Here is a 15,511-nt window from a genome sequence, read left to right as displayed (position 1 = left end):
AATCCACTACAGGCTCAGAATGCCCATTCATCACCAACCAAGACCAACATGGGGGCAATTTAAAGTCGGCAACTGCATTGTTTTAGGATGAAAGCAAAACATGGAGTACATGGTGAAAACAAAATCCATACAGACACAGAGAGAATGCAGAAAATAACCAAGATTAGGATTTGAACCCTGGACTACTGTTCTGCCTCATCTGAACAGTTACTGCAAACCTGCAATGAGTGAATAAATCAGCAGCCCTTCAAAGTAGGCATCCCTGCAAAGTTAACTACCACAATATTACAAAATGCAAAAATGTAACTGTCTCTAAATTATTCAGTGACCCTGAATTAAAAAAAAAGAACTCTCTAAAATGTCTGCTCTTGCTGACAAAGTACAGTAAATGCCCTACGTGTACACATTTAAATAAACTGATTTATAAATTAACTGTCCTCCAACCCAGTCACAGGGGATGCACAAACCAGTGTGTTTCTTTGTGCTGGTCCCAAGCCTGGATAAATGGGGAGGGTTACGTCAGGAAGGGCATCCGATGTAAAATTTTGCCAAATCAATATGCGGACAAAAAATGATCCGCTGTGGCAACCACTAACTGGAGTAGCTGAAAGAAGAAGAAGACAAATGATCTGTCCTCCACAAATATAGTTATTGCGACTCTACATTTACCAATCACTCACTTTGTGGACCTTCCCTCCCACCCCTCTTTATCAGCAGTCTACTTTGGCAGCGGTGCTTATCACCCCAGTTTTGCTCTTGCAGTAGGAAATAGCATGGGGTTTTACTACTAGTCCACTGCAGCCGAAGTAACAGCCTGCTGCAAATAAAGGATTCACCCCACACATTAATCACTCCTCCAAATTAACCACAGCTGCTCCTCAGCTTTAGCTGAAGTAACTTCTGACTGGATTAACCACATCTAGCAGTCTAAGTCTTCGGTCCTCCAGGTGAAGCTACAAGTAAAGCAAATTTCCATTCCAGCACCCAGTAAAAAAAGAAGGCAAAGCCACAGAATGATCTGCTTCTGAAAATAAGCAGCCATGTTGCACTGTATGTCAGAATTTCGAGAATTTCCTTTTCATTAAGCTTTCATTATTTTTATTTATTTTGTTTTAACCACATATTATATATGTAGGATACAATAGTGATCTGCACCACAGCCTCACAGCTCCAAAGACCTGGGTTCAAATACAACATCAGTTTGTTCCAGTTTGCATACTCTCCTCATTTTTGTGTACTCTTTTTTGCCCCTCAGGCAATTTAGTTTTCCTCAGAAATCTCAAAGGACGTTTGTGTGTGTGTGTGTGTGTGTGTGTGTGTGTGTGTGTGTGTGTGTGTGTGTGTGTGTTTTAGTGTGAACTGGTGTGGCATGAATAAGCATTGGTGTGTGCAGGAGTTTACTTTTTGGTGGACTGGCATCACATCCACTTCCAAATTCGCATGTCCCAGAAAATTACTGCACATACAGTAATATGTTGCAATAAATGGACATCCCCTCCTGGGTTGATTCCTTCATCGCTAACAGTGCAACGGGCTCCAGCTTTCCATCAACCTGAACACATTTATTCATACATTTCTGACAGTGGTTTGGCATCCTATTCCAAGCCACTCCTTATACCATTGAAAGCTTCTGGAAATGGTGGCATCTTTCTGTGACTCTAAATATATACACTTATACAATGTATATGTTGTTACACATATATGTCTGTGGATTACCCTCCCAATTCATCTTGGGTAAGCAATCCCACCTCAGGACAAGAGAGTGTATTGTTGTTAATGGTATTATCTCTTTCTATTTCCACTGCCAGGAAAAGACACCAATGAGGACTACTGACCCCGCCCCTTCCAGTTGGAGGACTACTGTATATACATCCGAAGTGCTCATAGAAGGTGGTGTCTCATTCTGGATCAATGCTCAAGAGAGATGGAGCTCTGAACCAGACATGATTGCTACAATAGGATTTTACTTTGTGTTACACTGCCTTTTATGTGCCATTGTGTGCTGTTTCTGAAAAGGCTGACCTGGCTAGCGTCTCAACATTTTTTGCAATCAGTTGTCATACCTTGCACAACCACAATATATAAAAATACATAAGACATGCTCAAGTAAGGGAATATGGTATGGCATCAATATAGGCAATGCCACTGCTTTTCTTGAGAAGGTGCTGTCAGTAACACCTTTGTCTCCTTCACCTACAGGACAAATCTATCACCACAGTGATGTCAGTTCTGCTGCTCTCAACCCAGAAGTCCATCCCTATCTGCCTTGAACCAAATATAAAAGACAATATCTGTGCCACAAGTCAGCACTCAGTCAAGGCACCCACATACGTACACAAGGAGTAATCTGTCCCTGTAAAAGAAGATGTTTTGTTGTTTTCATGACCTGTATGGTCATTTTTCTTAAGTGGTATTCATTTCTTTGCTCATTATACAGAGCATACCTTCATGGTACTCCAACAATCTTACCTTTCTATTTTATTATAATGTTAATTCTTTCTATCTATCTATCTATCTATCTATCTATCTATCTATCTATCTATCTATCTATCTATCTATCTATCTATCTATCTATCTATCTATCTATCTATCTATCTATCTATCTATATAATGCTAAAGTCTGTCCATCTGTCACGCCAACTACTGGAAATAGAACTTTGATCTTGGTGTTGATTGAAAGTTTATGACCTGATGTGTTCTGGAAACTGAAAAACACTGAGGTAGTGGCAACCGCAGCAACCTAACCTTCACTTATGGGCATCTTAGAGCAATGTGATAAGAAAACAAAGTGACATGGTGGAAGAAAAAAAAAAGACAGCGTCATCTGCTAAGCGTTAAACAAACATCAGAGGCTGACGATGTGACAAAGAACATCATAACAGGAAGCAGAGAAGAATGGTGGCGACTGCTGAGTATCAAGTGCAAGATACAGAATGCAAGAATGACAAAGACGGAGAAATGCATGTGGCCAAAGGTCTGCATGTTTCAATAGTGTGTTTGTGTATACAGGGAGTCCTTGGGTTACAACGTCTCGACATACGATGTTTCGAGTTTACAACGCTCACTCCCATAAAAACTTAAAAAAATTGAGACATGAGAAGGAATAGAGGTAAGGATTTTGTTTTTACACTAATTTTTTCTGTTACTACAGTACAGTGTACAGTACATTTATGTCCTTTTACTTTTTCTGTGGCTTAGTTGTGTTTTTATGTTCTAGATTATGAATTTGCAAATGTGCTAGGATAGGTAAATGACTTAGGTTATGGTGTGTTTCGACTTACACCAAAATTCGGGTTACATCACTGTTGTAGGAACGGAACTGTGTCGTAACCCGAGGACAGTGTATATACATAGTATGTATTATTTGCACTTCAATATGGATAATGGAACATTCTTTTAACATTTAATTTTTCTTCAGTGTACTGGTATTCCACCCTGGGTTCCAATTATATACTAAACACATCTAGGATATGCCATCTAGATCCCTGTGTTTCTGAACTGAAATAAGTAAATTCAATAGATAGATATTTTTTAGATAGATATTATATAGATAGATAGATATTTTTAAAAAGTGTAAGTTGACTAGCAAATCTCAGCAATGTTCCACCACCCTGGCTGTGTCATACGATGATACCGAGTAGTGCTGGCCCCGACACACAACTACTAATTCTCTGCACTAATAACTTTTTTGGTAACCTCTAATCAGGAATGGCATTCCCTACTATGCAGAGAAGAAGGCCACAGGATTAACAAAAAAAGAAATGCAGATATCACTGTTGCATCCCTTCAAAAGATGTCTCCTATAAATAAAGTGCCTGTTGTTACAAAGAAACTAACCACCCCTCCAACTCAGAAACAGCACGGGCCCATATATGTGCACTGCACAATTTAACTGCTGCTCCAAATCATCGAACCTCTGCATCTACACCTTGCAGAAGTCGTCTTACAAATTGAGAAGCTCACCTCTCTGAAAATAACTTTCTCCTGCCATATAAATAAAGTGAATGCTCCACTGCACCCGTACATAAAGAAGCTGCCTGCAGGAAAATAAATGAATGCTGTACGACACTTGCCCCTAATCACAATAGTGGTGACCAACAAAAAGGTTGAGTGCCCTCATCTAACTTCCTAATGTACAGTTAAGTGCCCTGTAGTGGGTGGCACCGCAGGACAAACAAGTTCGTGCCCTGAAGGGTTCTGTAATCCTTGGCAGTTGGTGCTGAGCTGACATGGCCTCTAGGGTAGACTGACATCTCTACAATGTGTATTTCACACAATGCCTGAATCTCTTGCAGGGTGTCAATGAGCCACCTTGGGTAAAGTCACATTTCATGTCCAGAACCATGAGATATCCCAGAACCTCATGCACCGGATGGTGTCAGTGAACAATTAATTTATTTCCAGAACTTTAACCTTATTTACTAGAAACTGGCTGCATGTCACACAGCAAACTCCCCACAGATGGCTGAAGATTTCCAAACACAAGCAAAAAAACAAAAAATAAACTTTGTTTTCCAAGAATGCTTTCCACATTTCTTTGAATCCGCACCCTGATGCCGTAGCTGTCACTGTGATGCAGAGAATCGTGTGGATTGGTGGTTTCAGGCTACGCAAGGCTACATTGAAAGGTGCTGCACATTAAATGGCGAATGGTACTGAAATACGTTGCTTGTAACCATGTCGGATTTTGGAATCAAAAAAGTCACTGTTGGCCAGATCTTCTTGGAACAAAGCTCAGCTTTGGAAGCGGGCTCCCAATACAATCCAGCGCTTTATCGGAAAAATGCAAAATCTGCAGCGCGAGGGGGTTCTTGCAAATTTATTCAGTACAACTGCAAAATTGCCATGCTGCCTGGTGGGGGTGGGGGTGAGCATGCAGGATGAGCGGTCGTGTTTTTCTGTTTTTTGCTCATTGTCAAAATGAGAAGGAAGCCTAAGTCTCATACTGCAAATTGTTTTGGTGGAAGAATCCCAACCACGGTTGACTCACAGTGGCCAATCAGGGGAGGCCTGCATCAGGACAGGCTTTGTTTGGGCACTAGAGGTCACCAATGGGGGCTCCAATACCATCGGGTCTGAATTAGTCACATTAACAAATAGTGGCTTGTCAAATGAAGTTAAAATTAAAATAACTTTAGAGAATCAGGAAAGGGGGCAAAAATAAAAAACATACCATAATTGGTAATCAATCATAAGAAACCTCTAAGGACACTAAAAATATCTTCTGGTTTTGGCTTGGGATCAAATCCCAGCAGCAGGCTATAATATGCAGGGATACTGCCGGTTAGTATTGTACACATTCTAGATGCACAAGCTGTAATTCAATAACTAAATTTAAATGAACATTGACTTGTCACTGTTTTCACAATTTGTTGATCTCATTCCAGCGTGAAGCAGATAAACATGTCACAACAGCGGTTCCATTGTTCTTAATATCTTTTGCTGTTATTGCTTAAATAATTCTGCTTTTAATAGCAAGATTAAGGTGTCATTGGCAAAATAAAGATTTACTCCCTGCAGTCGATCTGACAGAAGTCACTATGAAGCTTTATTCACACTTCTTGGTTCATGTTATTTGACCCTCAGGCAAAATTAGCCATTACTATGACACTTGCACTTTTTGACACAAGTAGCCATTTGGCTACTGTGGTCCTCTTCCATATGAACTTCTCCTCAGCTACTCTACACTTTCATACAGGCTACTCCTCTACTACTCCTCCTCACCCTCACACTATGCTGCTCATTTGAAACTCATATGGGTGACCCATCTACTCCTTTCTACTTTAAGATGGGCTACTCTACACTCCGCTCTTACCCCACAGGCTTGCTCCCCTACTACCCTATACTCTAACAAAGGCTACCCTTCTACTCCGTTGCATTTTCACTCAGATTGATCTGTAAATTTGTGCAGACTGCTCCTCTACTGCTCTGCTTTCTTATGTAGAGTATTTCTATAATCTTAGGCAGACAGCTACTCAACTCCTTTTTATTCTCATACAAATGGCTCCTCCACTGGTCTTAACTCACTGACGGGCCTCAGGCCTCTTCTTTGCTCCCATGCACCCTAACAGAAGCAGTTCCTTGCTAGTCTAAACTCTGACACAGGCTACTCCATCATTCCCTTGCATACTCAGAGAGCCAGCGGTTCCACCACCACTCTTCATTCTCACGCAGTCTACTCCTTTGCACTCAGAATGGTGGCTCCATCATTACTCTTCTTGTCTACTATTTTGTATGTTTACACAGACTTCTTCACTCCTTCTAATTCTCACTCAGACTACTCCTTTGTATTGTCAGACAAGACATCTCCTTTGTTACTCTAGACTTTCACCCAAGATACTCCTCCATTATATTATGCACACTATATAACACAGACAGCCCTTCTGCTATTTTTGCACACTGATGCAGGCTACTCCTCACTGTCACACAGACTGCTCCTCTATTACTCTTGAGTTTCCCACAGGCTTCTCCTGGATTATTCCTTACTCTCACATAGGCTGTTTCTCTGTTACTCATTAATCTTACACAGACTGCTCCTCCACTACCCTATACACAATATATCACACAGGCAGCTCATACGCTATTTTGCACTCTGAAACAGGCCACCCTTCAAGCTCACACAGGCTGTTCATCCATTACTTTTTGATTTTTTAAAAGGTTGCTCCTCCATTACTCACCACTCATACAGTACACAGACTGCATCTCCAATACTCTTGAATTGCACACAGGCTGCTCCTCAAATACTCACCACTCTTACACAGGCTGCTCCTCCATTACTCTCGAATTTCTCAAACATTGCTCCTACAATACTCACCACTCTTCTGTAGGCTGCTCTTCCATTACTCTTTAATTCCACAGAGGTTTCTCCTCCATTACTCACTCCTCTTACCTAGGCTGCTCCTTGATGACTAATCACTCTCACTAAGGCTGCTCCAGCATGGCTCTTCCTTTGCACACAGACAACTGCTTGAACCCCCACACAGACTGCTCCTTGTTTGCGCCCTCACTCAGAGTAAACGTATTTGTCTTCTATGTTACCCAAGTATCTCCTCCACTGCTCTACATCCAGATACAAATGATCCTTTTTGATCTTTGTGCTCTCAGAGAGATGGATCCTCTACTGCTCTCCACTTAGATGGGTGCTTTACAGTCTCCTCATAGTACTTCTCCACAGCTCTGCATTGCTCTCCATTCTCATCCATAACACTTCATAACTCTTTTGCGCGTTCTTTACACAGTCTTCCCTTATCCTACTTTACTATCTCCCCCCGGGTGGTACATTTCCATTATTCTATGCTCTCTCACAAGCAGACAGCTCCAGTAGCACTACCCAAAGAGTGCTGTTCACGACTACCCAAGAGTGCTGCTCACTCTTGCTTTCACTGCCTGGAATGTGCCACTGCCATACCATCTTTCCTAAATTAACTACTACAGCTCAGCAGAAGTTTCACATTACTGAGATCTGGCATTCCTTGCCAGAATATCCAAAGATGGGCTAAAAAGTGCGGAGAATAAATTACTGTTGGGGATTCTTGGGTGGATTATAATTTTGTATATTTTTCAAAACACAATAGTGGCAAGACCTGACTGACAGGAGTAACATGACATCTGTCATGCACATCCAACAAAGTTGGTAAAAAAAGCAGCCCCTACAGCACAGACAGCGAGTGGACACAAAGGCTGCCCATCCTGCAGTGTGACTGGCAGCGGCTCACTGGTGGACGTGTGCAGCCATGTTAAGGAAGTTGGTGTTTTGTCTGTAACTGGAAGTTGGAGGATGCCTCCATTTTCACCCAGATGTGCTGATGCAGCTGCTATACTTTACTTTGCAAATTTGTAAAAGAAATTTAAGAGAAAACAATTCATTTTTTGCATGTAGCATTGTTATTTTTTTACTAGATCCCTCCGGCGGCCGCATTTCTAGTTGAGAGTTGTTTCTTCTGTATTTAGTTTTTGGTATTAAAGCCAAAAATCCAGAGGTGAAGCCGGAAGCAATCTGCTGAGCCAGCGCTCACAAAACATAATTACAGTTGTTAAATAATAAAATTATATTTTAAATAGAATTAAGTACAAATCGGATAAGCTGAATGAATCAGGAGCAGCAAATGTGAGAAAGACGATTTTTACAAATGGTCAACACACATGCACACCCCCACCACCCCTCTCCCTTTCCTCCATCTTGAGATGTTTCAGACACTCAAAATGCAGACAGAAGAGCGTGTCTGAGTATTAATTCATGTTCTCTAATTTATAGCCATGCTATAAAAGTCTCCCCGCATTGTGAATCAAGATTTTCCGCCTTTTGACACGATTAAACAGAGGGAGAGTCCCGGGTCTGAACTAGCTGTACTGTACAACGTGGACCGCGGCTGCGCAAACACAAATAGGGCGGTGTCCCTCCAGCGTCTACGTTGCTGTCTCTTCATTCACACTCACATACTTCATTTCAGCCATTTTAGGATCGGTCTTTCTTACAGTTCAACCGCTTTGGGGGTCACATTGTCCATCTAAGTGGACTGGGCCTACCCAAAGTCCCAAAAGCGATATAGCATTACGGTTTCCAGTTTTCAAACTGAGATAGCTAGGCATCATAAAAAAAAAAAAATCATTCTATTGTATGAAGGTGTCTACAATGTTCAGAGGGGTTTGCCCAATCAATCATTTTTGCTAATCGGCTGCATTAATTACATTGCATATAATTATCTCCCAACATTTATCTTTATGCGCTTCACTGGAGCCTGATACAGAAGACAAACCTTGATAGGCCTGGAAGATGAATGCTGGATGGCCTTCACTGGGACTGCTCATATAAACTCGGGCACATCATATGTCCATTGCTAAATTTCATGGTGCCACGTCAGTGGTACTGTAAAGGAGCAATTTTACTTAGGAAAAAATAACTTATGTAACAAGTCATTTCTTTCTGTTTTATTTATTATTTCTTTTACTTGATCCAATATTAGATAGATAGATAGATAGATAGATAGATAGATAGATAGATAGATAGATAGATAGATAGATAGATAGATAGATAGATAGATAGATAGATAGATAGATAGTGAAGGACACTATATGTTCAACGCATAGATAAATAGCAAACGTATATACCTAGTTTGTACATACAGCATTTTAAGTATTTTGTACAAAGAAAAAAATATATTTTATACAATTTGCGTATATATATAAAAAATTAAAAATGTTACTTATATCCCTATCTACATATATAAATGCATATATGTATATAACAACATTAATATATTTGTATTTGCATATAAGCTTTTAGGCAGTATATAAAAATGCATAAAAGATTAAATATAAAAACAATAAAAATTATTTATATATATATATATATATATATATATATATATATATATATATATATATATATATATATATATATATATATATATATATGGGTATAACATATCCTAATACATATACAGTATAAAATACAACACATTTTAATGACATCTGCTTTAGTAAGAATTGGAACATGCCAGCCTTTTGGTTGTTGTCAAAAATCATTTCTTGAAAGGCTGGCTTTGAGTAAATTCAGCAATTATTAATAAAAATAAAGTGAAATTCAGTGGGAACTTCATGGGCATATAGCTGTACAATCTTGTGCAAGTATGAATACAAACCCATGCACATGCACATGGATGTATTTTTGTATGGATAAATTTTATCTTAATTTATATTTCTGTGGTACAGTAGGTTTAAGTATATTTTTAAATTCTTTTTTCAAGAAAATAAAAAGACACAAGTTTATGTGATGATGACGTCCCTATACTTTAAGGACCTTTAAATTTTTTGGTTCCTGCTCTTCATAAACTGTTGCAAGATCACAGAAGTATGGACAATAAATGAACGGGTGTAAATTCATTGGGGGTCTCTTGGTTAGCTAGTCAGAGCTGGGAGCTGTGGTTTCACACAAGAAGCATACAGAAACTGGACCGAAACTTGGGTTTGCAGAAGAGAGCAATGGATCGGCTAGTGTTCTCTTTGTAGAAAAGAATCAAATACACCTCAAAGGACTTAAGCTCCAGTATAATAAACAGTGTGTTATTGGGCAAAGAATTATTAAAACATGTGGAAAGAACCTGCATATGGATGCTAATGACGTTTTATAATTAATTACCCTAGCAGATGCTGGGAAGCAGCAAGTTTGAGAAGTTAAACTACCTCAACAACACCTTGAGGAAAGAGTTGCAAAGTAATTAGTCAGTGTTACATTGTGTATTTCGGGACTGACAATTCAATCTACTGGGACCCTAAATGCTTAAAAAAAGCTAAACTCTGACAATTTGATAATGCTTCAATACTTAATACAGCCCAGAGTTAAAAAAAAAAAAAATGTTGCCCTTCACAATGAAACGGCTACATAAAAGGCAAACGGAAACAGCCTTCTTCACAAATGAAATATTAACTACACACAAATTAAATACTGGTCAAAACTCGGGGCTAAAGTTTATAAACTGTTACTCACTAGCTCAGCATACTTTTTACATAAATACATTCAAATGTTTTTTTTGAAACTGAACAAACATACAATTGCATGCAATTCCATTTGAAATTAATGCAAAGAGGCAGTGGGAGTATCCATTAATGTTTGGAAAACTAAATGACTACGCTGCATAAATTATTTTCATTTAAATACTCTGGTTCATGCAAAACATATAGTGTACGTAAAGTGTTTAGTTTCATTTCTAACTGTACTTTGTAATGTAAGGCATATACCTTTTAGTATTAAGATATAAATAAATTATGTGTACATGTATAGAGACATATTTTAAAAAAAGCTTGTCATTAACAGACACAATTGCAATACCCTATACATATATGTGCATGGAAATGTTTTTATTATATATATATATATATATATATATATATATATATATATATATATATATATATATATATACTGTACTTGTTGTGAGTATGTGAGGCTGGCAACTTGTGCATTTACGAGATTGTAAATAAGTACACTGTGCCATTGTGACATTCTTTTAATAAAATAAAATTATTGAGTTAATAAAGATATTGTAATAATCATACCTTGCATGTCTTTTGCCATACAAACAACTGTAAGCCTACTTTTGCCCACCCCTGTTTATACACTGTAAGTTATTTAACAATGCAAATTGTTTGTTAATAAATGTACACTGGAGAAGATAGTTATTTTTAAATGAAAAATATTTAAAAATGAATTGTTACATCAGCTGCAATAGATAGATAGATAGATAGATAGATAGATAGATAGATAGATAGATAGATAGATAGATAGATAGATAGATAGATATTTCTTGGTTAGTTTCAGAACAGTGCATAACTAACAAAATGTACAAGTGGGGTATTAAGAACATCGAGTAACAAGAGCCTGTGCAATCCTTGTCGTTTCCAAGAAAACTGCAGTGTAAGAACAGGTCAGTTAACTGTTTTGTTTTTCTAGCGATCCGTTACAAAACAGTTGACACGGCAGGACATACCTGACCGTATAACGAAGACCTTTCACAATAGTAGTAATCCACACAACCATCCATTTTCAAATCAAATATAATTTTAAAACTGCGCAGTACTTGCATGATTATACGCTTTTTTATAAAAAGTAACAAAAAGACAGGATTTTTTGGTGCATGGTCTTAATACATATTAATTGACTTTAAAAGTATCTTCGCATGAAATAAGTCCGCTCGAGTCATTCTTAGACATTAAAAATATGTGGTGAAATCAGCGGACATGGAAAAAGAACACCCAGTGCAGAATTTACAAAAGCAGTTTTTTCGTACAAAGCAACCTACCGAATGCCAAACCGTTCTTCTTCATTCGCATCTAGCAATTTTAGTTAAGATGTACTTGTAAGGAGTTACAAGTCTGCAGCGGTAAATAAAAAAGCAACAGAAAGTTCCAGACTTAGCGTCAATCTGGGACGGCAAATCGCAGAATGGACATACTTTTCAGAAAAAAACAGGCACTTGCAGGAGTTACCAGAGCCTGTCCGGTGCATTACCCTCTCGTATCTACAGCTGCACTTTTCACTGTCTGGCTTTCCTTGTGCACCTACTCCCTATCCTTTGGGCTCCTATACTTCTTGTTTTTAAAACGACCCAGCAGGCCTGACCTGCGCTTTAATGGATTTAACCTTGATATGGCCAGCAACTGCCAAATGAAATAGAGTATACGTGTTAATTGTAAAAAAAACGGGAGAGAAGCGACAGGACACTCCTGTTCAAGCAGTAGTCAGTTCGTTTGAGACTTGCTGTTCTGCGTTTCCAGGTTGTTTCATTATTTACTCTACTAGAGCTTAAGTTAGGTTTTATTTATTTATTTATTGTTTAACAGTGCTAATTGTTCACTGCTGGTTACTCAATAAAATTTAAATTTCCTGGTGAATTTACCTTTCGACTCTAGTTCCCTCCACACTGCTTTAAAAAGCTTCGAACGGCGCAAAGAATTTGAGTCTTTGTGAAGCCGTCTCCGCTGGAGATTCGGGTGTTTCAGACGCATCCGCCTTTGATTATATGCAAAGCACATACCATATATGTATTTACGCTATATTTACGTGTTTAAGCATATATATATTCATCATATCACATCACATCATTCATTCATGTGCTGTGCTTTAAACAGACAGACTCCGTCAGGATGCACGTCTCTTTGAGTGTCTTGATTTTTCAGGAAGAGGTGTTCAGGCTACCTCTGCACTGGTCACACTTGACAATCAAAGAAGGTGAGTGTGGTAAAGGATAAGTTTAGTAGGTCTACAAGGTCAAATGAGTTACGGGTTGTTATTATTAACAGCACTCATAACTTAGAAATACAGAAGACGCGGTGTCACAGTATAGGTGTGCCTTATAACGTGGACTCTGATTCGAATTCTTTCTAGACCGGCGTCTGTATGAGTGTTGTATATTCTTCCTGTGTCCACGTGGGTTTCCTTCTGAGACTCCTATTTTCAAAGAAAATTCAAAACCATAATATCAGGCTGAATGGTGGCTCTATGTTGCCTAAACGTGTGTAAATGTGTCCTAGTGTCTTGTCTAATCTACCACCCTTCGCTGTCGGGAAAAAAACAGGGTCAGAAAACAAATACATGGGAGCAAGAAAAGGCATATGTTGCCCAATTATATGCATAGCTACTAAGAGTCTGGGCAGAGGCGTTCAAAGTACGATGTTCCTTCTTTCTTTTAAGGTGTAATGGTCAACTGAATGCTTGGATAGCTAAGTACCACGTGTCATTTGGAGGCTTGGACATTAGTCCGGCAGAACAACATGTGCATATGCAGCAGCAGTTTCTGAAAAGTACGAACAAGTAATGTACCCTTGCCACTTATTTAATTATACTAGTCCGAAATTTCCACTCATGATCAATAAATTAAAAAAATAAGTGGAATATGGTTAGTCAGACATCCGATCTTATTTAAGTGACTGCCTAAAAAACTGATACGTGCCTTTGCCTCACGGATTTTATTTTAATGTGGTTCTCTAATAGACTTTGTTAATGCAAACTGCTCACCTTATGTCTCCGTATGGCATCTCTATCCACTCGCCGTCGTCATTCTTCACGAAGGAGGCGCCTGGGTAGGGCACCTTGGTCAGCATGCCGCTCAAGAACCAGGGCTCATCCTGTGACCCCAGTGTAGTACTGAAATAAGGGCTCATCTGCCCTAGCTCTGGGGGGTGTCGGTGTGGTTCATATAACCCCTCAGCCATTTCGCTGCGGCGGCATGAAGAGCCCCAAGCATCTCCGGGTGTGTGGTTAAACTGTTCCGTCTTTATTCGGATGCTCAAGTGGGATGGGTAGCGCTCCTCTCTGGAATCTTGGCGCCTATCAGTTTCTTCGGAGAGATGACCAGGTTTGTATAGTCCGCAAGGCATCGCACTTCCCTGCTCCCTGTGTAAAGGGTAGTTTTGCCCATACCCTCCCGTCTGCTCAAATCGGCACGGCTTTGAATGACCTCTGTCCATTTCAACGATGTATTCATGGGACTCCTCGTACTCAGGTACCTTAAAGTCGGGGTTCAGGTCCCTCTCTCCGCCAGGGCACTGTGCAGAAGTGACGCGAGGTAGTCGGACAGTCTCCTCCTTCATCTTGTCATCGCGTTGGATCCCTTTGGTCGCGACGTCGCTTTGCTCGTGTGCGCCGGGACACCTGCAATCTGTATAAGCATAGAAGGCAGTCGGATACATGCAGTCTCCTGGAGCGCGGTCACCTCCAGCCAGTTCACTCATGTCGCCTGAGTCAGGATGCAAGCCCAGGGACACTGACACAGCTTTGCAGAGATCCCGACCAGTCTCAGAGATCGACGTGCTGCTCGAATCGGCGCCCTCCCTATCATTTTTAATTTTGATTTGTGGCGCCCGGGACGAACCGGACTGGGACTCCAGCCTGCAGTCAGTGAAAAGTGTGCCACGCACGGCCCCATCCGCCGGGTCCGCCGGCCCAAAAGCCGGTGGAAAGTCGCCGTGCCGGTCCGCCGCGATCCTCTCTGCAAAGTGAGACTGGCGAACGAAGGTACTTTCCGGGTAAGATCCTCTGTTGGGCGCCGGTCGGCCGGAAGGACGCATCTCCCAGGGGCACTGGTTCGACAGGAAAGTGTACTTGGAGCCCGGGATGTCGTAGCTGTCGCAAGCACCGCCACTGCTGTGAAACGCGGCTCTCACGCTGTGAAATACGTTTTGGAAAGCGCCACGAAAGACGCCACCGGGGGAGTCGCAAGCTCCTCCTAGCCCAACCTGAATCTCCATCGTTCACTAAAAAAAACGCGGCGTCCCGGACAAGCTATCAGATACTGAACGAGAGGACAGTTGTGGCGCTCGTCATGCGGAACGGAGTGAGGGCGAGGTGCCAGAAGGTGCGCCTGACACTTCGGGGCAGGCTGGAGCACGCACGCTCCCGGTACAGGTCCGAAAAGCGCTCGAGATGCAGCGCTGCACGCACGCTACTGTAGTCTTCTTCTCTGCTTGCCCATGTTATTCTTGCACGCACGCGAAGTGGAAAAAGTAGCAAGACTGACGTTTCGACAATTTTACAGCGGGGTGCGCCTCAGTAGACGAGGCCCTTCAAATAGAAGCGCACGAGCGCAGCCGGGACAGCCGTCGCTGTCTGCCCTTGTCGAATGACTGCTTGGTGTGTCTGCCGCTGCTCCACCTCCGGCCCCACGCCTGCTCTCCAGTCGCACTTGAATCTTGTCTTTCACAGTTCCCAAATCTGCCAAAGTAAAAGTTTCCCAGGCTTGAGCTTTCAGATTGAGAATGGACGCTCTGCTCTGCCCCTTCGCTGCTTTTGGCTTGGAGATTTACTTTATGGTGTGACGCCCCTCTCTTTCTCTCTCCCTCCTTCTCTCTCCCCCTCCCTCTCTCTCTTGCCCTCCCTCTCTCTTTTTCTGCTCTCCCTCTCTCTCTCTCTCCCTCTCTCTATGTGTCTCAACAACTCCAAAGTCCGAAGAGAGCGCGTCTCCTTTCAGCTCCGCACTTGGCATTCAACCCTTTTGGATTCGTAATATTAATTTTT

The 15,511-nt window shown here is 41.0% G+C and overlaps 1 protein-coding gene across 1 annotated transcript in view; it reads right to left on the bottom strand.

The window, feature by feature from the left end:
* ar (androgen receptor) overlaps positions 1-15,300 on the bottom strand; it is a 136,736-nt gene extending 121,436 nt beyond the window's left edge. The window contains 1 exon segment of the mRNA XM_051934503.1: positions 13,514-15,300. Coding sequence (XP_051790463.1) covers positions 13,514-14,745 — 1,232 coding nt within the window. The 5' untranslated portion in view covers positions 14,746-15,300.
* Between the last annotated feature and the right edge of the window lie 211 nt (positions 15,301-15,511).

Source organism: Erpetoichthys calabaricus, chromosome 12 (assembly GCF_900747795.2).
Source record: "Erpetoichthys calabaricus chromosome 12, fErpCal1.3, whole genome shotgun sequence".
Taxonomy (NCBI): domain Eukaryota; kingdom Metazoa; phylum Chordata; class Cladistia; order Polypteriformes; family Polypteridae; genus Erpetoichthys; species Erpetoichthys calabaricus.
This window is presented reverse-complemented; position numbering and strand designations above follow the sequence as displayed.